The 26,936-nt window shown below is 40.7% G+C and overlaps 1 protein-coding gene across 1 annotated transcript in view; it reads left to right on the forward strand.

Moving 5' to 3' along the window:
- birc6 (baculoviral IAP repeat containing 6) overlaps window positions 1-26,936 on the forward strand; it is a 223,932-nt gene that overhangs the window by 82,901 nt on the left and 114,095 nt on the right. Inside the window, exons 41-59 of the mRNA XM_037681007.1 lie at window positions 1,681-1,841; window positions 2,810-2,936; window positions 3,025-3,135; window positions 3,861-4,119; window positions 4,220-4,791; window positions 4,956-5,131; window positions 5,218-5,314; window positions 7,084-7,278; window positions 11,217-11,417; window positions 11,657-11,936; window positions 12,010-12,266; window positions 13,152-13,260; window positions 13,761-13,988; window positions 14,074-14,941; window positions 15,374-15,517; window positions 16,734-16,863; window positions 19,656-19,787; window positions 21,567-21,728; window positions 21,822-21,995. Of these exons, the coding sequence (XP_037536935.1) occupies window positions 1,681-1,841; window positions 2,810-2,936; window positions 3,025-3,135; window positions 3,861-4,119; window positions 4,220-4,791; window positions 4,956-5,131; window positions 5,218-5,314; window positions 7,084-7,278; window positions 11,217-11,417; window positions 11,657-11,936; window positions 12,010-12,266; window positions 13,152-13,260; window positions 13,761-13,988; window positions 14,074-14,941; window positions 15,374-15,517; window positions 16,734-16,863; window positions 19,656-19,787; window positions 21,567-21,728; window positions 21,822-21,995 (4,383 nt within the window). The remainder of the gene's footprint in view (window positions 1-1,680; window positions 1,842-2,809; window positions 2,937-3,024; window positions 3,136-3,860; window positions 4,120-4,219; window positions 4,792-4,955; window positions 5,132-5,217; window positions 5,315-7,083; window positions 7,279-11,216; window positions 11,418-11,656; window positions 11,937-12,009; window positions 12,267-13,151; window positions 13,261-13,760; window positions 13,989-14,073; window positions 14,942-15,373; window positions 15,518-16,733; window positions 16,864-19,655; window positions 19,788-21,566; window positions 21,729-21,821; window positions 21,996-26,936) is intronic.

Genomic DNA, 26,936 nt, shown 5'->3' on the forward strand with positions numbered 1-26,936 from the left:
CCTCCCTGGCTCTCATCGAGGTGGCTGCTTTTGTCTTTCCTCCCCCGTTTTTCCTTCCTCCTGCTCTGCTCTCTGTGTGTCTGTGCCTGGTTCACATCTCCCGAACGTAAATTAAGAAGATTATGGATCTGGTATCCTGGACGTTCAACTCTATTGATAAGATTTTTTCATCAAAGCGACAAGGCCCTAGAGAGCCGGCGTGTCCAGCTGAGACTCACGCTGTGGGGTACGTCACGGATCCGTGGGGTGTGTGGCAGTTGATGTGCCTCTCAGTTCTGTCTCAGGAGGATGTCGAAGACGTTTACATATTTGGATTTATGATAGCAGGGACTCTGCTTTTTGGCATCGGCAGGGCTCTGTTTTATCTACTTTTGAAGAAGACATCGGCAGCAGTTAACCGGCCATGGAAAAGCTTCCGAGTCAGTGAAGGTTTGGTCCGTGTTGTAGGAACTCTAAATCAACTGGTTTATGAGCGAAACCATAAGGTGGAGGCGATTTATGAGAATCACAAGCAGCCTGCGGCTTCTGGGACTCGTCAGCGTGGTGGGTTTGACCTTGAGGGAGACTCATAGCATGGATCAGTGGAATGCATTCCCACAATTAGCCCATTTTGGAAACAGAACATCCAGATGGACTCAAGGCTGAAGAAAAAAAATCTGTCTGCCTGAAGAAAAACAACAATCAAGCTTATCTGAATCTGACTCCCGACGGCCTCGGAATGGGTCGACTATCAAATCAAATTTCTCCTGGGTCATTGGTAACCAAGGACAAAAGCTTCATCTATTGCACACACCCCCCCCCCCCCCCCCCCCCCCGTCCCTTCAATTCAATTCAGTTTATTTTTATAGCACCAAATCACAACAAAGTTGTCTTCAGCTGCACAGACTGGCCTGGGAGTTGAGGAAGAAGTGGTCGGTTGACCGCGATAATATAATGAGAATAATTAGCAACTTCTCGGCTAAACGAAGGCTAAAAAGTGCCAGGAGCAGCGAAAATCCTTTTTACTGCACATCTGAAATGGCACAGAAAATCTTCCAACAAGGTGTACCTGTAGAAAAAGTCTGCGAAGATTAAAGTCCCTTGCAAAAGAGATCTGTGATCTCAATGGGATTTGCCTGGTTAAATAAAGGTTAACAAATAATTAAATAAAGGCCAATAAATACTATGATCTTATTCCAACAAGCTGCTCCTACTGTGCTACAGTTCTCAAATTTTAGTTTGTTGGAGTTTCAAGTAAAAAACTAGTCCACCCACCTGACAAACACAGTCATTGTTCCCCCCTCCTCACGTAGGAGGCTGTGGAGCATCAGGTGCCTGACGAGCACATTGAGAAACAGCTTCTGCCTAAAACAACGAGGCTTCTGCTTCCTGACGGAGCCCTATAGCACTGCTTCTATCAGTGCATCCATTGTACAGTTTCAGACTTGGGCACATCTGTTACTTTCCACAGTTCTGTCATGCCTCTTTTTACTGTTGTGGTGCTTTATATTTCTTCTTTGCTACTTGTCATTTGATTTAGCTTGTTTCTTGTTTTTTAGTTGTTGTTTTTTTCTTCTGTTTTGTTACCTATTAATCCCCAGGATCTTGAAACATAGTTTAATTAGTAATGTGAAAGGGTATATGGTATGACGATAAAGAATCTTGAAACTGATGACAGTCAAACTAAATTATGACTTCCAGTAAACCAGCCCTCCAATGGAACTGATGACTCCCTGCTCCGAGCTCTCCACTGTGGGGGCTCTTCTCCAGTTGGCAGCCTGATGGTCCAGCCCTCCTCCATCCCTATTCTGAGTTCGTGCTTCAACAAGCTTTTCTCCATGCTGCAGGTCCACCATGTACAGGTCAGCTCCCTCACATCCGATGACCTGATTTGCACAAACTCCAAGCTTACTGCTTTTTGTTTTGTAATTTTATTTTAAGATCAATTAAATACATTCAGTAGAGCTTAATTAAAATATGTTATGCTGAATTACTGACTATGTTTACATGGACATAAGTAATCGGATTAAATGGCCATTCAGAATAAAAATGCATCATGTAAACGCCCCATTCAGATTATTCTGAGCTGATTCAGCTTAATCCAAAATAATTTATCAGAATGAGACCGGTGGTTTATGCTGATTCATAATCTGAATGGTGTGCATTTAAACACTTAATCTGATCTTTTTTTTTTCCCTCTCTTGGAAAAACTGACCTGACTGCGCATGTTTGACCCGTGTCATTTCCACCTGGCTAGATGCTAATAACATTAGCATGTCAGGGAAGTAAAACTGGTCAGTGAGCGACACAACATTTCTACTAGAAACTTTGAAAGAGCTCAAAATAATCTGTATCACCTGTAGCTCAATCAGGGAGTGCAGTAACGTCTCCACCGTCATTAAAACCTGTTGCGGGTCCATTTTGGGCGCTCAAGTGTGTTTATGTTCATCAGGGAAGTAGAACTTCTTCTGTGTTTTTTTTAAGGAGAGTTTACCATTCCGCTCATGTCAGTACTGCTGTTCAGAATAAAAACCCGCTGCATGTAAATGCTCGTCGTGATCGAATTGTGCCCATGTAAACGATACATTTGGATTAATTAATCCGAATACATTTCAATCCTATCAAAGCATTTTGTGCATGTAAACATAGCTACTGGGACTCTCTTTAACAAAGGAAGAAACCATAAAGAAACAACAAAACATTTTGTATCATTTGAAGAAAAAACTTGTAAAACTGCCAAACTAAACTGTTGTAGTAAGTTAAACGACAGTTCTGTGAACAAAATAAAAGCATAAAGGAAGAATGTTGAAAATGCTTCCTTCTCCCCCAGCTCGAGTCGTTGCTGCAGCTGTGGTTAACACTCAGCCTCAACACGTGTTCTGGTGGCAGTGAAGAAAGTGGATCAGATATTTTCCTGTTTAATGCCAGCCGAGTGCCCACCATCCCACTCAACCAAGGTACGGGCTACTGATGTGGACCTGTCAAACTTTACTTTGTGAAGTTGCTCTGTTTTGTACTTATTCCTGCCTCTGTCTGTACATTCAGCATCCATCAGCAGTTTCCTGTCTGTGCTGGCGTGGTACCCCAACACTTCCTTGAGGACCTGGTGTCTGGTGCTACACTCGCTCACTCTCATGACTAACATGCCAGCTGCTGGTTAGTGTTGTTGTTTTATAATATACACACAGCAAAATCCACATGACCTGCCAGCAACAAGTCTCACATGACGTGTTAAAGACACAATATCTGAGCCAAATCTCATAAACTCTGGTTCAAACATACACATTAATGTTCACGTTTAATAAGAAGTGAGTTTATAGACAGGATTGGTTAAGCTCTGTATAATGTGTGAAGCTTTTCATTGATATTAAGCAGTGTAGATCTCTCTCAGGGCAGGAAATGTTTGTCATATTTTGGGCAGATTTTGGCCTTTTTATTTATTTCCTGTATACAGCTTTCAAAACTGTACTTTAGAAAGTGCACATTGTTTCCTTGCCCACATTGAGATTCTTTGTCATTTGCACTACGTGTGGTACATGTGGTGGAACGAAATTATGTACACAGGGTCCCAGTTACATCTAACAATAAAATGTAAAAGAAAAACACTAATTGTATCTGCTTTGTAACCACCTTGCCAGCCATCCACCACATTTATGATTTAATTTACTGGAGTACTTTTTAAATTGAAAAGAGAGAATTTTCTAAAATATTTTCTCTTTGGTTTATTTTCTGATCTTTTCAGTCACAGTAGAGTTCCTATTCCAGTGTCATAACACAACTCTAGTGTTCTTTACTACGTACCGCTGCACCACATCCACCACTTCTTGGGTTGATTTGTGAGGCTGAGTGATTTTGTCTGTGATGTGTGCTTAAACTTGCAGCAACCAGCAGTGGGATGAGCTCTCAGGAGAACACAGCTCAACAGATGGTCTCCGACCCCAACATGGTTCATGTGCTGGTACGCTTTCTGTCCAGCAGCAGCACCAACGGAACAAGCCAGCACAGCTCTCAGGTGGGACCCACTGCTACCCAGGCTATGCATGAGTTTCTAAGCCGGCTGCAGGTCCACCTGTCCTCCACCTGTCCCCAGATGTTTAGCGAGTTCCTGCTCAAACTCATGCACATCCTGTCAACTGAGAGGTAACTGTAAATAGTTGTTAGTATGTGATAGTAGAGTCAGGTGTTTTGACAGGAATAATAGAAGGTAGGATGAGTAAACACTGATTTTCTGATTCATCAGGGGTCCATTCCAGTCTGGTCAGGGTCCACTGGACGCTCAGGTGAAGCTCCTGGAGTTTACGTTGGAGCAAAACTTTGAAGTGGTGTCAGTGGCTACTATTTCCTCTGTCATTGAGTCTATCACGTTCCTGGTTCATCACTACATCACCTGCTCAGACAAGGTGGTCTCCCGCAGCGGCTCGGACAGTTCAGTGGGTGCCCGTGCCTGCTTTGGGGGTCTATTCGCCAACATCATCCGACCAGGAGACATTAAGGCTGTCTGCGGAGAAACCACTCGCGACCAGCTGATGTTCAACCTTCTAAAACTGGTCAATGTGTTGGTGCAGCTCCCTCTGTCTGGAGACAGGGAGTTCAGTGGACGACTGCCGCCGGTCGGCAGCGGGACAGCTGATAGCAGCGTGTCGGACGAAGAGAAGGTCTGTGGCAGCAAGGAAAGCGTGGCTGGTGGATCCACTTCCAGTCATGGTCCTGCTGCAGGTGTGGCTGACTTAGTGCTGGCCAATCAGCAAATAATGAGCCAGATCCTGTCCGCACTGGGTCAGTGCAACAGTAGTGCCATGGCCATGATCATAGGTAAGACATGTTTTACTTAACTTGTATGATTTTGAATTAAATAATTTTCATACAATGGGGGGCATGGAGTTCAAAAATACAGAATTATCTGTAAATATTAAGGAAGATATAAAGTAATTATCAGGATAAATCAATATTTCTTCACACCTGTGTGTGACCTCTAGGTGCCAGTGGTCTCCACCTTACCAAACACGAGAACTTCCACGGTGGTCTGGATGCTATCTCAGTGGGCGATGGCCTCTTCACCATCCTCACCACTCTGAGCAAGAGGGCCAGCTCAGTCCAGGTCATGTTACAGCCCATCCTCACATACATGGCCTGCGGTTACATGGGTAGACAGGTAAAAATCAGTAGACCTTACTGACACATTTCTTTAGAAAGAAAAAGATGGAACAGTGTCAACTATTGTGTAACTGTGTTTTGTAGGGGTCTCTGTCCACCTGCCAGCTGTCTGAACCACTTCTGTGGTTTATCCTCCGAGTACTGGACACCAGTGAAGCTCTGAAGGCTTTTCACGATATGGGTGGGTGTACACTCAGAAATCACTTTAATTTATCATCTATTTAAATTCCAAAATAGTGTGCTGTATTTATATATTGGCATATATTCTCATTCTGAACAAAAGCAAAAGTCTTGTAAAACTTTTGTTGCAACGTTTTTGTTGCTGTAAACATGAAAGGTAGCGGCACACACATGTTGAATAGGGTAGTAATCAAGGATTCAAGGTTCTTTGTCATTCCACCACATGTGGTACATGTGGTGGAATAACATTTTGTACACAGGGTCCCAGTTACATCCAACAAAAGTATAAAATGTAAAAAAAAAAAAAAAAAAAAAAACCGACCAGTAATAAGATCCAAAATATGAACTAAGAAAAACTTTAACTAAAAATACGCTAACCACTAATACAAAAACAGTATGCTGAACAGCAGCACGAACATGAGTCTGTGTGAGCAGATGAGCACACATGAACACAGCAACATGAAACAGACCAGCAGCAACATGAAACAGATCAGCAGCAACATGAAACAGGTCAGCAGCAACATGATGTGGTTTTTCATAGTGATTATTCTGGTTAGAGATTCTAACAGCTTCAGGGTAGAAGCTGATCCTCAGAGTAGTGTTTCTACACTTAATGCTCCTCAACCTCCTTTCTGAGGGGAGCCGGGCAAAAAGTGTGTGTGCTGGGTGAGTGGGGTCCTTCATGATGCCGGTGGCTCTCTTCCTGCATCTGGAGGTGTAGATGTCTGTGATGGTGGGGAGGCTGACTAAAGGCATAAACTTTTTAAAAATTAAAATTGGGACTTTTTTTTGTCATGATTCATATTCTAAAGAATTACCATAATTAGAATATTGTTTTACAAGTACATTTGAAATTGACTGCAACTTAAAGTGATACATAGTATTTTAGCCATTTTTAGTGTGTTTTTAATTTAAATATTTAATATCTTAACCTGTTGTAGATATCTCTTTGAACAACTTCAGTGTGAAGACGGAGTTTACATTTCAACATTTCACAGAACTGACGAGATAAGTTAGTTGTAATGCAGCAAGGACCAAGTGGACTGCTGCCATCGTTAAACAGCTCCAGTCCCAAAGATGTCATTGTGGTTCATGAGTCAGATTTCATAAACCTTCACACTGCCATCACTTTACACATTTATTTATATAGAATTCACTGATTGTTTGAAGTTCAAATAACGGCAGCTGCTGTGAGAGGTATCATCCAGGTGTCATCTCTAGCAGACAAAATTAACATTTACATAAAAGAATTGTTGAATTTTGGATTACAGTAATGTACTTTAGAAGTGGGTCTGCTCAAACGGCCATTTGAGCTTGTTGACATGGTTTGAATGGACTCACTTCCAAAACAGATACAACTTTTTTAAACAACTCCTGCTATTTACACTTGTATATAATCATAAAATTCCTTGTAAATAACCACATAATGAAAAATTGACAGCAGTAATAAAGTTTACAAAATTATTTGTATAGACCAAAAGAAAACGTTTGAGATTAGGTAGTTTAAGGAGGTCATGGTGGCAGTGATCTACTATGGTCTTATCTGTATTTACTCATCTTTTAGCTTGTCCGCTCAGTCATTTTTATTTTTTCAAACTGAGCCTGTTTAAACACCCCTCATGTTTAATGTGTAAGATATGACTTATTTTACAGTAAGTCTTACCCAGAAACCCACTCCAGTGCTGCCAACCTATTTAAGTATTTTCCTTATGTTAGTTTAAAAGCAGAGGTGCACAGATTTAAATAAGAACCTTTCTTTTCTCTCTTCAGGTGGTGTACAGTTGATTTGTAATAACATGGTAACGAGCACCAGAGCCATTGTGAACACAGCACGCAGTATGGTGTCCACCATCATGAAGTTCTTGGATTCAGGTCCTGGAAAGACTGCAGATGGGAACCTTAAAGCCAGAGTGATGACTTCAGAGCCAGACAATGCAGAGGGACTGCACAACTTTGCTCCTTTAGGTTCTTAAATTTCTTGACGTTTCTGAAGTATTATTTGTTTTTGTTCTTGTGTGAAGGAAGAATGGAGTGTGAGACTGACACATGATTAGTGCAGCTTAGCGTACAACAACATTTATGTGTACAATAAGATCCACAAGTGTACCACAATTTTTACAAATGCACACAGCGAGACACAAATGCATAAATAGTTCATCAAATCTACACATTTCAAAACACACGAGTAGGAATATTCTGCCATACAAATGTTCAAATACATTTGTACAAATCTGCTGTGGACAAATCCGTCAAGACGAATGCACGGATCAGCTTGCCTGTGAATGTGACCTTTTTTTTTTTTTTTTATAAAAAAAAAAAAATTAAATGTATTCTCTGTTTACTGGTCGGTCTATGTTCCTGCCTTCACCTATGGTCACAAACTGGGGTAGTGACTGAAATAATCAAAGACTTTCAAAATAATAACATTATCTGAGACATGGTTAAACGATGAAAATATGAATAATGCTTTCATTGAAGGGTATAAGTTACATCATATGAACAGAAAAAACAAAAGAGGAGGTGGAGTGGCTATATTTATAGACAATGAAATCAAATGCAAATTGATAAGCGAAATGTCAATAATGGTGGAAGATATGTTGGAAATGATAACAATAGAAATAATAAAAAATAATACAAAGAACATCATAATAAGTTGTGTATCTCGATCGCCATCCTCAAATATTGAGCTATTCACTGATAAACTATTGGAATTATTAGAAAAAAGTAAAAATAAAAAAAATTTTCTATGTGGAGACTTCAATATTGACCTAGGAAATATCACTGATTCAAACAACATAAGTATATTCATAAATGCAATGTATAGTCTAAATCTTTGTCCATTAATATCAAATCCTACAAGAATTACAACTCAAAGTGCTACTATAATTGATAATATTTTCACAAATGTAACAGACGGTGATATGCTGAGTGGCATCTTGAAGACTGATCTTAGTGATCACCTACCAGTCTTCACTATTTACAAGAAAGAAAATGGTATAATTAAAACAACTACAAGAAAAAACAAAAAAATTAACACGTCAAAAAAAGCATTAGACAAATTAACAGCTGAGTTGGAACATCAAAAATGGGATAATGTGTACATAAATGATGTGAATAAATCTTATGATGAATTTATGACAATTCTAGAGGTCATCTATTATAAACATTGTATGCAAATGAATTACACTAAGAAAAACAAAGTGGATTATCCATGGATGACCAAAGGATTAAGAAATGCATGTAAAAAAAAGAATCATTTGTATTCGTGTTTTTTGAAATCAAGAACCAAGGAGGCTGAAGAGAAATACAAAAAATACAAAAACAAATTAGTTAGTATCATAAGGAAACACAAGAGGGAATACTATAGTAAATCATTGCATGAATGTAAAGGTGATATGCGCACAACATGGAGAGTAATGAATACTGTTTTAAAAAAGCATAAAGAGAGAACGGGACTTTCACAACATTTTGTGGAAAACGATGTGGAAATCTATGAAAATGATGAGATTGTCAATGGATTTAATAATTATTTTGCAAATGTTGGGTCTTGTCTAGCAGCTTCGATTCCTAAAGTGGAAAAAAATTTAAGTTATTTAAGAAATGGTTGTGTTGACAGTATGTTCTTGAGTGGAACAGATAAGGAGGAAATAATGAAAGTTGTCAAAAAATTTGCTGATAAAAGATCAAAGGATTGTGAAAATATGGATATGGTGGTTGTAAAGGAAATAATGAGTTATGTGATTGAGCCATTACATCTGTAATTTATCATTTTCAAAAGGAATTTTCCCAGATAGAATGAAGGTTGCTAAGGTAGTTCCTCTTTTTAAAAATGGTGACAAATGTACATTTTGTAATTATAGGCCTATATCTCTATTACCACAGTTCTCTAAAATTCTTGAAAAATTGTTTATGACTAGATTAGATAAATTTCTTGAGAAAAATAATATTTTAAGTAATAATCAATATGGTTTTAGGTCAAACTGTTCAACATCTTTGGCTCTCATGGAGTTGATAGAACAAATTACTACAGCGGTTGATCAAAAACAACATTGCATAAGTATATTTGTGGACTTAAAAAAAGCATTTGACACAATCGATCACACCATTCTGCTTGATAAATTGAATCATTATGGTATTAGAGGTCCTGCTTTGCAGTGGATAAGCAGTTATTTGAGAGATAGAAGACAGTTTGTTCAAATAGATGAAGTAAAATCTAATTTGTGCAGAACTCCATGTGGTGTACCACAAGGTTCAATACTTGGACCTAAATTGTTTATATTATATGTAAATGACTTAATTGAAGTATCTGATATCTTCAAATGTGTTTTGTTTGCTGATGACACTACTTTTTTCTGTCTGGGTAAAGATATGGAACAATTAATTGAGTTGATAAACAAGGAATTTGTAAAAATACAGGATTGGTTTAAATCAAATAAGTTATCATTGAATATTGATAAAACTAATTTTATGGTATTTAGTAAAAAAAAAAGATAACTTTGGATTTTTGTTTCAAAATTGATGGCATTAAAATATGTAGAGTAAATGAAGTAAAGTTTCTGGGCGTAATCATTGATGATAAACTATCATGGAAACAACATATAAATTTTGTAAAAACTAAAATATCAAAGTCCAGTGCAGTATTATATAGAGTAAGGGACTTGTTAAATAATGAAGCTTTACATTTACTTTATAATACAATTGTAGTCCCACATTTTACTTATTGTGCCAATGTTTGGGGTACAGCATGTAAATCCACAACAAGGCCTATATTTATTCTGCAAAAAAGAGCAGTAAGAATTATAACAAGAAAGAGTTATTGTCATCCTTCTAATGTTCTGTTTAGTCAATTGAAATTACTTAAGTTTTATGATTTGGTGGATTATAATATTCTTTTACTTATGTTTAAGGCCCATAATTGTTTGCTGCCATCAAACATTCAAACATATTTTGTAAAAAGGACGAGTGGTTATAATCTAAAGGGATCAGAGATCTTTGTAAAACCTAAGTACAGAACCAGTTTGAAGGGACGCTCTACGACCATACATGGAATAGGTTTATGGAATAATTTGGAGGATGATGCAAAAATGGAGAAGTCAATTTTTACATTTAAGAAAAAGATAAAAACTATTTTGTTGGAAAAATATAAACAACTGTTTGTCTAATTATTTTAAATGTAAAATCTGTTTGAGTTATCTACGTTGTTGCAATATTGTGATTGACCTTTTGTTTGAATTGATAGTTAAATTGATCTGTTAAAGAAGGAGCAGATTTGATAAGAATTTTTTTCTTCTTCTGCTTCCTTTCATTTTATGTTTATTTTTTTAAATTATCTAAATTGTATTTGTGTGTTTTTTTTTTAATGGAACTGAAATGAATGAAATAAATAAGTAAATAAATAAATAAATTGTGGATACAGGCAGTTAAAATGAGTTTTCTCTGCAGGGTAGCTGGACTCTCCCTTAGAGATAAATTGAGAGTTTCAGTTATCTGAGAGAGACTTGGAGTGGAGCTGCCTACCCAGAGAGCATCCTTACCAGAAACTCCAATTACCTCAACTGGCTCCTCTCAATGTGGAGGAGCCAGTTGAAGTGATTGGAGTTCCTGGTAAGGATGCTCCCTGAGTGCCTCCCTAGGGAGGTTTTATTGGCATGTCCAACTGGGAGAAGTCCAGGAAAACCCAGGACATGCTGGAGAGACGGATGTCTTTCAGCTAGCCTGGAAACACCTTGGAATCCTCCTAGAAGAGGTGGCTGTGAAAAGACATGTCTGGGCCTTCCTACTAAAGCCCGCTGCCCCAGTGACCCGACTTCAGAACAAACAGGAAATAACGGTTGGATGGATGGATATTTGTAGAGGTTTAGTATTTGCAACCTTATCTTGTTTCCACTGTGTCGTTTCTTCAGGTACAATCACATCCAGCAGCCCCACAGCACAGCCAGCAGAGGTTCTCCTTCAGGCCACCCCACCCCATCGTCGGGCGCGCTCAGCAGCCTGGTCCTACATCTTCCTGCCTGAGGAGGCGTGGTGTGATCTTACCATCCACCTTCCAGCTGCTGTGCTGCTGAAAGAAGTCCACATTCAGCCACACCTTGCTTCTCTGGCCAGTAAGTAACAGTTTAGTAATCAAAGTGTTACATTTGATGTATATATACATATGCAGTGTGTATGTATGTATATATGTATTTATATGTATGTGTGTGTGTGTAAGGGTTAGGGTTAGCAGTAACCCTAATGTAATATATAAATTGCTGCTTAAAACACACTTTACTCCATCTTGATATGGAAAACTATGTATAGTTCTTGTAAAAATGGATTTACCTTGTTCATTACTTCTACCACCCAGCTTGCCCGTCCTCAGTGTCAGTGGAGATCAGCGCAGATGGGGTCAACATGTTGCCGCTCTCCACTCCAGTCATCACCAGTGGATTAACATACATAAAGATCCAGTTGGTGAAAGCAGAGGTTGCATCTGCTGTTTGCCTGAGGCTGCACCGGCCTCGAGATGCCAGCTCTTTGGGTCTTTCTCAGATCAAACTCTTGGGTCTGACGGCATTTGGAAACACATCCTCAGCAACAGTCAACAACCCCTTTCTGCCTTCTGAGGACCAAGTGTCCAAAACCAGGTACTGGTATTGTTTTCTGATTGATAACATACTCGTGGGCTCTTTTTCTGACCTGCTTCTTCTCTGCACACAGCATCGGGTGGCTTCGTCTTCTCCACCACTGCCTGACCCACGTCAGTGACCTGGAAGCCATGATGGCCAGTGCTGCAGCACCCACAGCCAATCTGCTCCAGACCTGTGCTGCACTGCTCATGTCACCTTACTGTGGCATGCACTCCCCCAACATCGAGGCAGTGCTGGTCAAGATAGGCCTGCAGTCCACAAAGATTGGACTGAAACTCATAGACATTTTGTTGAGAAACTGTGCCGCCTCTGGCACCGACCCTGCCAGTGAGTCACAGCATTACACATTTAAATGATCTGCACATCCAAATGTCCTGTTACTGAACGGTCACTGTGTGCAACATCACACCCGCTAAAAGATAAACACACACACACATCTGGCAGAGCAACTCTAGAAAATGGGGTCTGCTACAGATTAAAACCTGCTAATCTGAATCCAGAACAGTACCTGTCAGGTAAAGGTTTCTACATATGGATTTTAATAGTTGTCTGATTATTTATTTTTAAACTTATTTGGGAAAAAACTTTTTAACAAAGAATTTATTCTTAATGGGAAAAACAAACATTCTGTCCCGTATTTTGTTCACTGTTGAATTGCAGGGAAAAAAGTTTCTCATACCTCAACTGTACCTAAAACGCTCCAAACCCAGACTTCCAAATCCAAGATAAATGCCAAATATATTATTTTTATGTACAAACAGTGAAGTCAGAGATGACGCCACTGTTTGTATTCTGTGAGAATGTTTTTGAACCGTGTACTTTGTATATATATTTGTGTGTATTTCAAGCAGATTCAGATCCAGAACAGGGAAGCAGTCCCTTTCTATCATCACCAATGATGCAAAACCTTCATGTATATTGTTTACTTGCACCATGACGTTACTTTTGATATGGCCACATGATCTCATTTGAACACAAGCCCCCTAAAAATTTCTTGTTTAGAGTTAATTTCCTGAAGCTTTCGACTGAGTCTGGACTCAAATTTGCATGCGACCCTTTGCTCTTGGTTAACAGATAGCAAATCTAAAGAGAAATCTTAAAAACATACTTATGAATTGAATGCACATAGTGAGAAATCCAAAGGAAATCAGTTTGAAAAAAAAAAAGTTTGAGCCACTGGAACTTAAAACACGTGTGTATTTTGTCTTGAAGATCTGAACAGTCCTCTGCTGTTCGGGAGGCTCAACGGTCTCTCCTCCGACTCCACTATTGATATTCTGTACCAGCTGGGGACCACACAGGATTCAGGGACCAAAGACCGGTATGTTTTAATCTTAACTTTGTCCCCATTTCAGTTTTCTTACAAAAATACCCAGCAAATAAGAAAGAATTGTTTCTCTGATATTCAGTATCATTAGACAATCCTCATCATCTTTTACCATCTTCACATTTTAATTAAACTGTTACACAGCTTAAGCTAAGCAATGGTTCTTGTGATGAATTATTTCATCATGGGGAGGCTGTGGCTGAGTGGTTAGAGCGGTCGTCCTCCAATGGGAGAGTTGGGGGTTTGATTCCACCAGCAGTCACATGCTGAAGTGTCCCTGGGCAAGACACTGAACACCTGATTGCCTCCATCAGTGTATGAATGTGATAAATCACTGATTATTCTCTGTATAGATCTAGTAGAGTGCTGTGTGAATGGATAAATGAGGCACAGATTGTGTTGTAAATAGCTTAGTGTCTTGATAAGATAGAAAGGTGTATAAGTACAGCCCATTTACCATTTATTTATCACAGTTCTGACCTTTAACCTTCTAGGATCCAGGCTCTTCTGCAGTGGGTCCATGACTCCTCTCGAGTGGCTGCCCATAAGATGAGCGCTTTTATGGGTTTCTCTGGTTCTGGCTCCTCTGCTTCTTTGAGGGAATATGGCCTCCTCATGCCGTCTCCTTCCCATCTCCACTGTGTGGCAGCCATCCTGTGGCACAGCTACGAGCTGCCAGTTGATTACGACCTCCCTGCTCTTCTCAACAGAGAGCTCTTTGAGTCAGTCATTGCATCATCCCAGCAGGATCTCACAGCTCTTGTTCTGACGTTACCACTGATACTGTTCCGTCTTTTTTTCATCCAGGCAACTTTATAGTTGGTCCATGTCACTGCCATCCAACATAGTACTGAAGAAGGCTGTGGACAGCCTGCTGTGCTCCACCTGTCATATCCACCCCAGCTACTTCGCCTTGCTCATGTCCTGGATGGGCATTGTCTCAGTTCCCAGCGCCACGCACTCTCAAGCCCAGCAACGCCGCCTTGCCATGACCGACGATGGAAAAAAACAGCACGATGCCAATGCAAATGCCACAGGACTTACAGATGACTCCAAGCATGCAAGACCTCCCGTTAGTCTGTCAGAGTCCCAGCTGACCACATTGTCAGCTGCTTCCCAGTCTCCTGGAGCGATAGAGCAGCTGCTGGACTCTGGTCTGCCTTCACTGCTGGTCCGCAGCCTTGTTCAGTTCTGTGTCAGCCTCCTGGTCAGTGCTGACCTCCCTCTGCCTGCTGCTCAAGCAGACAGGCGGCACCACCATCACCACTACCACTCACCCTCCTCTTCCTCACAGAGTCGGCCGCCTCTGGCTGCAGACCTGGCCGCCCCAGTGCTGCGGTTCCTCACAGAAGTTGGCAACAGTCACACCATGAAAGACTGGCTGGGAGGACCTGAAGTGTACCCACTGTGGACCGCACTGCTCTTCCTGCTCTGCCACTCCAGTGCCAGCACCAGCACTAGTGCAAATACTGGAGGTCAGCCATTGAGCTCTGGATCAGCTGCAGGACCTCCTCCCCCTCAGGCCCAGCATTCAGGCTCCCGCTTCTCCCTGCTGTCTTCTGGGGAGTCAGGAGGCCTCACCACACAGCAGAGGACCGCTCTGGAGAACGCCACTGTGGCCTTTTTCCTCCAGTGCATCTCCTGCCACCCCAACAATCAGCGGCTCATGGCTCAGGTCTACTTTTTAAAAATCTCAGTTATTTTATAAACACAAGATTCACATGGATCTGTTAAGTAACGAGTCACACGTTAAACATTTATGTTGGATTAATTCTGGGACAGTTAAAACTTCACTGCAGTGTTTTCCTGCTGAAGTGTTTGTCACGTCTGCTCCTTCATCTTTCAGCTTCTGTTTCCAGCTAGTGAACTTTGCTAAAAAAAAACCTAATTAAATAATACCACTCCTTTGTTTTTACACACTTTATGACAGTTCATATACTTCAAGTCAATATTTTAAGTTAGCATTTATTTATTTTTTCAAATCTATATATTTTTATTAATAGTGTTAGATTGTTTCCTCTCTGATGCAGAAAAATCATTAACAGCTCATTATGCTTTTAATTTCCCCGTGAGGTTTTTCTGTCTGATTTTGTTCTTCTGGCTGCAGGTTCTTTGTGAGCTCTTCCAGTCTGCTCCTCAGCGAGGGAATGTACCGATCTCCAGAAACATCTCGGGCTTTATTCGAAGACTTTTTCTACAGCTCATGCTGGAGGATGAGAAGGTCACAGTCTTCCTCCAGTCTCCCTGTCCGGTTGGTAAACTCCTTCTGTTCTCAAATGTTCCCATAAATGATTTAGTTAGATGGAAATTCAAAAGAGCAGTTTGCCAAACCAATTTCCTGCAGCAGCTTCTCATTTTTCTTTGCCTTCAGATTAATATACATTGTATTTTTAAAATTTTCTGTTGCTAACTTTATTTGATAGCCAGTGTTTTAACTAAGAAAAGTTTTTTGTTGTTCAGAATCAGCAGGTCCAGCAGGTGTGACCACAAGGGGGCATCACAGTAATATGAAGCGGTAGCCTCGTTGTCCACAGACTGTCCCTATCAGACTGATTCATGTCGTCATTCTACTCCCCTTTGTTTTACACACATGGGTTAATTCTCAAAAATGTAAACATTGATGCACAAAGATTATTAAATCTAATCCATCTGCTTTGATATTTCAATATTTTCATTTTATATGGGTTATATTTCTGGGCTTCTAAGACTGAACTTAGACCTGTTTACTCAGCAAGAAAACAATGTACAGTAGTCCCTCGCTACTTCATGGTTTGACTTTCACAGACTTGCTCTGTCACGGTTTTTCAAAATTTGATTGGACATGACACACAGTTGGCTGATTGATGGATGAGCCGCACGATTGGCATGGATTTTTTATTTAAAATAAATTACTTTAAATTATTATTTAGCACCTGCTGCAGCTTTGTTCAGACCACAGCTGTGGAGGAGCTTCCCAGCAGAGAAGTGGGCACGTGACCGAGAGGCTGGCAGGATCTTTTAGAGCGTTCAGAGTTTAGAACATTGTTTAAAATATTGCAAGAGTGTGGCAAGGGTTTAAAATGCCTTTATATATATACACACACACACACACACACATATATATGTATATATATATATATATGTATGTATGTATGTATGTGTGTATACATTTTTTTAATAAACTAAAACTACTACTTACTACTTTTACTACTATTAGTACTTTGCAATATTTTTGCTTATTGTGGGGGGTGGGCAGGGTACGCAAACCCCAGCGATGAACGAGGGACTACTGTATGTGCCTAAAATTCAGACAAATCCATCTTATTTCCTGTTACATTTGCTGAGGCCGTCATAAGTTGGATATAAGGTGCAGTAACCTCCATTGATTCATAATGATTTGGGAAAGAATCTGAATCTGAAACAAGGGAAAGTTCCGTTAGTTACTGAAATTATTTTTACTTAAGCCAAAACCTGTCTTGTTTTTTCAGTTGTATAAAGGACGTATCAATGCCACAAGCCATATGATCCAGCATCCCATGTACGGAGCAGGTCACAAATACCGCACTCTCCATCTGCCAATCTCCACCACACTGGCTGAAGTCCTGGACCGAGTATCTGGTATGTGCTCATGCAGAAAATGTTACTGTTATGAGCTCTTGGCTTTTTACCGAGCAGGTAGGGGTAAGCGATATGGCTCAAATAGAATATTGTTATATTTCAAAGCATTCTGATGATAACGATAACATTTGTGATATAACAAAAAAAACAACAGAAATCATAGTTATTCATTTGATAAAATTAACTTAACATGTTGCTTTGCAGTATTATATAAAAACTAAAAATCAAAAAAGTTAATATTACTGCAATTATCTAAAAAAGTTAAATCTGGTCCTCTGGACATTCAAAAAAAACAAAACAAAGCAAATCAACAAAAAAAATGTAGAAACGTTTCGTCTCTCATCCGAGAGACTTCCTCAGTCTTGTTTTTTTTTGAATGTCCAGAGGACCAGATTTAACTTTTTTAGATTTTTCTACCTGGATTATTGAGCATGCATCAGGATATTACTGCAATTACTTTATTTAGGAAAGTATTCAGTCTCAAAGTATAAATGTATAAAAATAAAAAAGATTCTTCTGTTATTTAGATTGAGGGTGCATTCACACCAGCCCTGTTTAGTCCACTTTAATCGAACTCTAGCTCGTTTTCCTAGAAAGTCCGGTTCGTTTAGGGAGGTGTGAACGCGCCATCAAACTCTGTCACGGAACAAAAAGGCGAACACTGGCCCGGGCTAAAACCTAGGTCTCGGTCCGGTAGAAGCGAACTCCAGCACGGTTCGAGTACAGTGTGAATGTAAACAGACCGAGCCCCGCTCTGCAGGACAAACAAACACGCATTTCTCTGACCTTATATGGAGCCGTCAGCTGCTTTGTGTGAAAAACAATATTCTCCATGGTCTTCTGTCTCATCTTCTGCTCATGCTAAGTTCATTTTTAAAAAATGACAAAATATAACTCCTAAAACTGCTAAAACTTGATGCCACTTCGTTTTTATTTTTATTTACAGAAGAAGACGTGTCTTCAGAGGTTTTTGTGTCGTTTCTTTCAGTAGTTCTTGATGCAACGCCCCCACATGCAAGCGGGGGAATAGGTTGGTTGAACAGGTTGACTCGACTGCACAGTGCAGTGTGAATGCAAACGCACCAGCTCAAATGTAAACAAAAGGTCATGAATATTGGTCTCGAACCGAACCGAGTCTACCGGACTATCTGGTGTGAAAACGACCTGAAAAAGTCTGCACAAAATATAGATCAACAAAATCCACCACAAAAACTAAAGTGCAGGTGCAGTTCTCAAAAAAAAAGAAATGAAAACTTAAGATCTGTTGAGCACAACTGTAACCTACAACAAAAAACATGGTTCCTTTAAATGAGCTATAACTTCCAAAACTTGTGACAAGGTGTTTCATCTGACCCTGAAGCTTGTTGGTGTTTCAGCTTCCTCTGTTCCTGCAGGAATTTCATTTCTCTGATTGTCACGCTGGGTGTTCAGCGTGTGGGAAGAGGCAGCATGAACGATGCCTTTAGCTTTTTAGCTAGCTAGTATTGCGCGCGGCTAGCTTAGTGTTATGCCAATATCGACAGGTGTGTGTGTGTGTGTGTGTGTGTGTGGGGGGGGGGGGGGGGTGCGTAGTTTGGTTTGGTAGAGGGCGCTCTGTTCTGTTAACAGGGCAGGGCACCCCGCTTGTATTATGGTAGGGGAAACACTGACGTATTTACACCATGAAAATAGCAAATAATGATATAATTTATTTTCATGAGCAAGTTTTTTTCCCAGTATTATCGTGAATGACCCAGCCCATATCAAGGTGTTGTGAGGACTGGACCTACGAACACAAACAGCTGATTTTCTTTTTTCATCTTGTTCTGCTTAGCAGACCAGCAGTTAGCTAAGAGAAACATTTTTAAACTAACATTTGTTTAGCTTACTGATTTATGTTTTGGTTTCTTATCTGCCACTGCTCTTTTTGGATTTTGATATAAATCAATCAGTTGCCAATCAAATACATTACAAGAACCATGTCTGGACCAAATTCTGCCTGAACTAAATGGTGTTCTTTGGATTAGACGTGGTCTGTTTCCTCTTTTTAAACATCATAATTAAAAAAAAAAATCACAAAATTTTAGGTTCACCTCATCCTGATGTTTTAAAATTAAATTTAATGAGATGTCTGAGATGGTGTGAGTTTCCCTCTGGTCATTTGGAGCTCAAAGAAGCCCTCCTCCCTCCTACATGTTGCTGTGAGCTGTCAGTCAGCAGAGTGTCACAGCGTAACAAGGGGAGTTACCAAAAAACACTTCTTATTATAAAAAGACCAAGTTGGCTGTTTGCTATTTTCAGTAGCACCCACAGCTTTGGGTCATTGAGCAGAAGACACTTTACTATTTTAAAATAATGCTGTCTCTAAAAAAAATATTTACAAGCTGTGCTGGCAACAAAACTGCCTATTTTTTTCAGTGTGACATTAGTTTGGAAGACACAATTTTCAATGAAAGTCAAATCTGTACAAGTTCATCCTGCATATTTTGACTTGCCTACATTTAACAGGCTGATGTGAAATTACTTTTGTTGAACAGCTTTTTAAAATCTCTGTAGAACTGCAAAGCTGTCAGCCATCTTTGGGTCCTGTTCAGACATGGTTTATTTCATGGGACGTCCTCCGGTCATCAAGGTCGCCCTCACTGATGCTGCAGCTCCCAACATTACCTGTTAGCTTTTAGCGAGCTGTGTACATGATTAATGGCTAACCCCTGGAGACCTTGAACAGCTGATAGAAAACCTGATACATCACTACTATTATGGGATTGTGTGCGAGTCTCTGTGACTCACCTTTTTTTCCTCTATCCATACAGACACACCCAGCATCACAGCCAAGCTGATCAATGAGCAGAAGGAAGACAAGGAGAAGAAGAATCATGAAGAGAAGGAGAAGATGAAGGCAGACAGCGGTTTTCAGGATAACTACAGTGTTGTTGTGGCCACAGGTACTAAGATGAACCCCTAACATTACATTCAGGTCCCAACCATAAAAACCAGTTTGGAGCTACAGATTGAAAGGAGGTTCTGACTGCTTGTTGTTCCCATAAGAACAACAAAAACACAAGCACATCTATTCTCCTAATCGTTCTATCACATGTTAGTTACTTGGTGAGTTCTGTGTCAGAAACATTTAATTTTAGGTGTTTATTAAAGTTGTAGATTGAATATGATTTGTCTTGCAGTTTAGACCTGTATATTCATGCATGTCTTGCCATTAAGGATGGGCAAAGATCCTTGAATTTTAAAAAGTCATTAATATATACAAATTCAAAGGTTTACACAATTACATTTTAAAAAGTGACTCATTTATTTTGCTCTCAGCAGCTGGTGTTAGGAGTACTTTTGCCTGTTGCCATAGTATTTTTATTGTTAGATGCGGTTTTTTTTTTTTTTTAAATATCTTACCAAAAGCCCTCAAGTGATCCCAGTTTTGTTTCTTTCATCATTGTTAAATTTTTAAAGGATTACAAAGTTCAAACTATGGTTGCAACAGAACAAAACCACTGACAAAGCTGGTATTTTGGCTGCTCCTCCTGCGGGTGTTATGTGACATGAGAGAGGGGTGTGGGGTGAAGGGGGACTCGTTGCAGAGAGTCTAGGTAAAGAGATCTTTTGCAGGCATCCAGAAATTCTAATATTATCACTCAGCACAATGTTTAGAGCAGAACAACATCCAGACATCAGGTTGAATTTTTAACAAATTTTCAGTCTGTTTTATTGGTATTTAATTGACTGGAACCACAGTAAAGTGAGACAACTCGAACAATCAGCTCGTATTAAAACAACAGAAGGAGAGCAACGTTGTAGTCATGATGCTGCAGGTAAACTGCAGCATCATGACTTCATGCTGCATGTCTGCTTGTAACTCACTACATCTACTGCCTAACATGCAAACTTTAAACATCACGCTGCCTTTTGGTTCTTTTGTTTTCATCGGACCTTTCATTCTGGGAGGAACTCCCACTAGGCCTGTTGCAATAAACAATAAATCAACTAATTGCATGATAAATAAAAATTATCAACCTCATTTTCATTTATTGTCTTTATCATTTCATCATGTCTCTTTCTGCTACTAAGCTGAGAAGCTAAGCTACGAGCTAAGCTAACAGGCCGACCTCAGGGGGAAAAAAAACTCGTCTTTTTGAAGCTCCAAAATTCACAGTTGAAACCCGTGCCTTTGTGTAAATAGTTTTTCTCTGCAAAAAGAAGTTGAGAACTTGTTTACTGATTATTTTTTTTAATTAAAAGCTTTGTGTGAAAAATGCTATGCTAAAGCGCTCACACCACACCGAGCGTCCGCCATTTTGAGAACCGAAGAGATAGAGCCCATGTAACATCAAGTGGCCTCCCTCCCATTTTTCTTAGACACGCTGCTCACTCCCTCACTATCCATCCTTCAGTTCTGATAGTCTTGTACTGCTGTCCGGTGGTTGAAAAAAGGTCAAAACAACTCAAAACACTCAAAACAAATTAACAAACATTTTCTCTTAAATCTGACAATAATTACTAATTATTGTCAGATTTCAAACAATATTATCGTTTATTGCAATAATTTCTGAGACAATTAATCGCCCAGCAAAATTTGTTATCGTGACAGGCTTAACTCCCAGCAGATTAATAATAGTAATGTTTCCTCTTATTTCTGAAAAGGGTTTCTGTAAAAGCTAATGTTAGCTTGTGCTATGGTCAATACGACAAACTGATCCATCCATCTCTGCAATCAGGTCTGAAGTCTCAGTCCAAACGGGCTCTTTCAACACCTCCCCGACCTCCTTCGAGAAGGGGTCGTGTCATGAGTGACAAACTGACTGCTTCGTCTAGTGTGGACCCTTCAGCAAAAACCATCAGTGTGCCTGTCTTCCACCTCTACCACAAGCTTCTTCCAGGTACCACACACAAATACTCAGAGGTGTTCATCCTGAAGCAGCCACAGCTCATTACTGACTTTACTGTTTGTTTTCTCCAATGCGTCCCTCTAGGTCAGCCCCTCCCACCGGAGATGACCCTGGCTCAGCTGCTGACGCTCCTGTATGACCGTAAACTGCCACAGGGCTACCAGTCGATCAACCTGACAGTCAAACTGGGCTCCAAGATTATCTCAGACCCTGGTCTTTCAAAGACCGATTCGTTCAAGAGGCTGCGCACTGAGAAAGGTACTAAAGCTTCAGCTCCACAGAATGTGATGTGGGGGGGTGGGGCTTCCTACTTTATTAATGGACACATTAGTGTGCCATTTGCCCATTTTATGACCATTTCTTATTGAGTATAAAATTCCTGCAATATAAAAAATTTGAAAACAAATTCAGGAATTTTTTTTTTACACCAAGTAAACAAATTTATCAGAAAATATATTTTTTACTGAGAGTACCCTCACAGTGATTAATTGGAAGGGAACTAAGAAAAGTTTTCTTTCAGTAAAATGATTACAGGTCGATTCAACAGTTGGTTCAATTCTTTTGCTCTTCTATTAATCCATGATTTCTTATTTTTGATAATGGCTGTGAGATAAATACAACAATTTTTATCAAGTTCTCAACTAGACGTAAGCACTAAGGAGTCATTTAGACTGTGTCAGATATTTTTTAACAGATTTCTTTTTCTCCATCCAAAAGTTCTAACAAAAACACCAGAGTACCATGTGACCCCACTAGATGGTGAGAAAGTTCATATTATTATCAAAAATTGTTTCAGATATAAAAATTAAAGTTGTTTTGAGAAAAGCAATGAAAATGAGCACTTTTAAGTCTTTGTTTTGTTACATAAAACAATCCCAGCATTGTTTTATGGCTGCCAAGTTATAATTCTTTAAGGGCTATTACATTTCATTCTCTAGGAAACGAGCACGATAAACCTCTGTGACGTTCAGTTTGTGCTTTAACAGAAAACACTATTATATTCATCCCTAAAAGGTTTTATTGGATATTCTTTTGTCAATCTTAAAGGAGTTCAGGAGGACTTCAGTTTTGAATTTTATAGTGATCTTACTCTGAACTTTGTGTTTAAAAAAGTATTTTTGCCACATTAGTCAAACGGGTGTATTTCAGTGTAATGTACAGGTCCTTCTAAAAAAATAGCATATTGTGATAAAGGTCATTATTTTCCATAATGTAATGATAAAAATGAAACTTTCATATATTTCAGATTCATTGCACACCAACTGAAATATTTCAGGTCTTTAATTGTTTTAATACTGATGATTATGGCATACAGCTCATGAAAACCCAAAATGCCTGTCCCAAAAAATTAGCATATCATGAAAAGGTTCTCTAAACAAGCTATTAACCTAACCATCTGAATCAACGACGTAACTCTAAACACCTGCAAAAGGTTCCTGAGGCTTTTAAAAACTCCCAGCCTTGTTCATTACTCAAAACCGCAATCATGGGTAAGACTGCCGACCTGACTGCTGTCCAGAAGGCCATCATTGACACCCTCAAGCAAGAGGGTAAGACACAGAAAGAAATTGCTGAACGAATAGGCTGTTCCCAGAGTGCTGTATCAAGGCACCTCAGTGGGAAGTCTGTGGGAAGGTAAAAGTGTGGCAGAAAACGCTGCACAACAAGAAGAGGTGACCGGACCCTGAGGAGGATTGTGGAGAAGGGCCGATTCCAGAACTTGGGAGACCTGCGAAAGCAGTGGACTGAGTCTGGAGTAGAAACATCCAGAGCCACCGTGCACAGGCGTGTGCAGGAAATGGGCTACAGGTGCCGCATTCCCCAGGTCAAGCCACTTTTGAACCAGAAACAGCGGCAGAAGCGCCTGATCTGGCCTACAGAGAAGCAGCACTGGACTGTTGCTCAGTGGTCCAAAGTACTTTTTTCGGATGAAAGCAAATTTTGCATGTCATTCGGAAATCAAGGTGCCAGAGTCTGGAGGAAGACTGGGGAGAAGGAAATGCCAAAATGCCAGAAGTCCAGTGTGAAGCACCCACAGTCAGTGATGGTCTGGGGTGCCATGTCAGCTGCTGGTGTTGGTCCACTGTGTTTTATCAAGGGCAGGGTCAATGCAGCTAGCTATCAGGAGATTTTGGAGCACTTCATGCTTCCATCTGCTGAAAAGCTTTATGTAGATGAAGATTTCGTTTTTCAGCACGACCTGGCACCTGCTCACAGTGCCAAAACCACTGGTAAATGGTTTACTGACCATGGTATTACTGTGCTCAATTGGCCTGCCAACTCTCCTGACCTGAACCCCATAGAGAACCTGTGGGATATTGTGAAGAGAAAGTTCAGAGACGTAAGACCCAACACTTTGGATGAGCTTAAGGCCGCTATCGAAGGATCCTGGGCCTCCATAACACCTCAGCAGTGCCACAGGCTGATTGCCTCCATGCCACGCCGCACTGAAGCAGTCATTCATGCAAAAGGATTCCCGACCAAGTATTGAGTGCATAACTGAACATGATTATTTGAAGGTTGGCGTTTTTTGTATTAAAAACACTTGTCTTTCATTGGTGGGATGAAATAAGCTAATTTTTTGGGACAGGCATTTTGGGTTTTCATGAGCTGTATGCCATAATCATCAGTATTAAAACAATTAAAGACCTGAAATATTTCAGTTGGTGTGCAATGAATCTGAAATATATGAAAGTTTCATTTTTATCATTACATTATGGAAAATAATGACCTTTATCACAATATGCTAATTTTTTGAGAAGGACCTGTATCTCAATCCTTCACATTTCTGTAAGTGTTCTCCTCAAAATTTGTGGTTTAAAATCATTCAGCATTTTTAATTGTGGTTGTGCATGAACAAGCTTTATTCTCCTCTTCGTTTGTCAGAGTTTAATTAAGTTGTGATCAATTCATGTCACTTGTTTTTGGACTCCACTAAAAGAAAGACGTTCCTGCCTAAAAGACCTACAGATGCAGTAGGTTTGTGGTTTTCAGTCTGTCACCTCTTACTTTAATTCTCTCTGGACTGTAAAAGCTTTTTGATCTGCTTTTGTCTGACATTCATGAATTTCTGGGAAACATTACTGTGGAGCGGAGACACTGCCAATGCTGCTCCTTATTTTGGCTCAAAGTATGTTTGTGGTTTGATTTGTATCCTCTTACTGTGACCGTCTGACCCAGTGAGTCAGATAATGAAATGAATACTGAAGGACATTTGGTCAGGATGGATCCTAACAGGGACAAATCTGCTGACATTCCAAAGCTGCAGTAGACCTCCACTGGTTCTGAGAAGTGTTGACCCTAAAGCTTGTTACATTTAGTCGTTTGATTCTGCAGACTCATGGGTCGGTCTGAGGTCAGATCAGGCTTTGATATTAGTCTAGTTTGATGACATCAGCACTGTTGAATTTGCTGAAGTGCTTTGATACTTTCTTTTCACTTTTTATTTTATTTTAAATTACTCTCTTCGCATAGAAAACAACAGTGTAATATCCATCCATCCATTCATCCATTTTCTTCCGATTATCTGGGGTCGGGTTGTGGGGATAGCAGCCTAAGTAGGGAGGCCCAGACTTCCCTCTCCCCAGCCACTTGGGCCAGCTCCTCCAGGGAAATCCCAAGGCGTTCACAGGCCTGCTGAGAAACGTAGTACCTCCAGCGTGTCCTGGGTCTTCCTCTGGGTCTCCTCCCAGTGAGACATGCCCGGAACACCTCGCCAGGAAGGCGTCCAGGTGCATCCTAACCAGATGTCTCAGCCACCTCAACTGGCTCCTCTCGGTGGGTAGAAGCAGTGGCTCTACTCTGAGTCCCTCCTGGATGACTGAGCTTCTCACCCTCTCTCTAAGGGAGAGCCCAGACACCCTGCGGAGAAAACTCATTTCGGCCGCCTGTATCCGTGATCATGTTCTTTCGGTCACAACCCAAAGCTCATGACTATAGATGAGGGTAGGAACGTAGATCTACCGGTAAATTGAGAGCTTTGCCTTTTGACTCGGCTCTCTCTTCACCTCGATAGACCTGTACAGCGCCCGCTTCACTGCCGATGCTACACCTATCCGCCTATCGATCTCACTCTCCATTTTTCCCTCATTCGTGAACAAGATCCCAAGATACTTAAACTCCTCCACTTGGGGCAGGACCTCCTCCCTGACCCGGAGAGGGCACTCTACCCTTTTCCATCTCGAGACCATGGCCTCGGATTTGTAGGAACTGATCCTCATCCCGGCCGCGTCACACTCTGCTGCGAACCGCTCCAGCAGAAGCTGTAGATCACGACCTGATGAAGCCAATAGGACTACATCATCTGCAAAAATACAAAGAAGCAATCCTAAGGCCTCCAAAACGGATTCCCTCAACACCTTGGCTGCGCCTAGAATTTCTGTCTATAAAAGTTATGAGCAGAATTGGTGACAAAGGGCAGCCTTGGCAGAGTCCAACTCTCACTGGGAACAAGCCCGACTTACTGTCGGCAATGCGGACCAAGCTCTGACACCGGTCATACAAGTACCTAACAGCCCATATCAAGGTGCCTGGTACCCCATAATCCCAGAGTACCCCCCACAGGGCTCCCCAAGGGAGGCGGTCGAACGCCTTCTCCAAGTCCACAAAGCACATGTAGACCTATTAGGCAAACTCCCACTCACCCTCCAGGACCCTGCTGAGAGTGTAGAGCTGGTCCAGTGTTCCATGACCAGGACGAAAACCACACTGCTCCTCCTGAATCCAAGGTTTGACTATCCAATGGACACTCCTCTCCAGAACCCCTGAATAGACGTTACCAGGGAGGCTTAAGAGCATGATCCCCCTGTAGTTGGAAAACACTCTACAGTCCCCCTTTTTGAATAGGGGGACCACCACCCCAGTCTGCCAATCCAGGGGAACTTCCCCCGATGTCCACGCAGTATTTCAGTTGTGTAAGCCAACACAACCCCACAACATCCAGAGCCTTAAGGAACTCTAGGCACATCTCATCCACCCCTGGTCCCTGCCACCAAGGAGCTTTTTAACCACCTCGATGACCTCAGCACATGATATTGTAGAGCCCAACCCAAAGTTCCCAGGCTCTGCTTCCTCAGTGGAAGATGTGCCGGTGGGATTGAGGAGGTCTTCAAAGTATTCTGCCCACCGACCCACAACATCCCGAGTTGAGGTCAGCAGCACACCACCCCCACTATAAACAGTTTTGGTGGCGTATTCTTC

This window comes from Nematolebias whitei, chromosome 1, assembly GCF_014905685.2.
Source record: "Nematolebias whitei isolate Nwh7 chromosome 1, NemWhi1, whole genome shotgun sequence".
NCBI classification, from domain to species: Eukaryota; Metazoa; Chordata; class Actinopteri; order Cyprinodontiformes; family Rivulidae; genus Nematolebias; species Nematolebias whitei.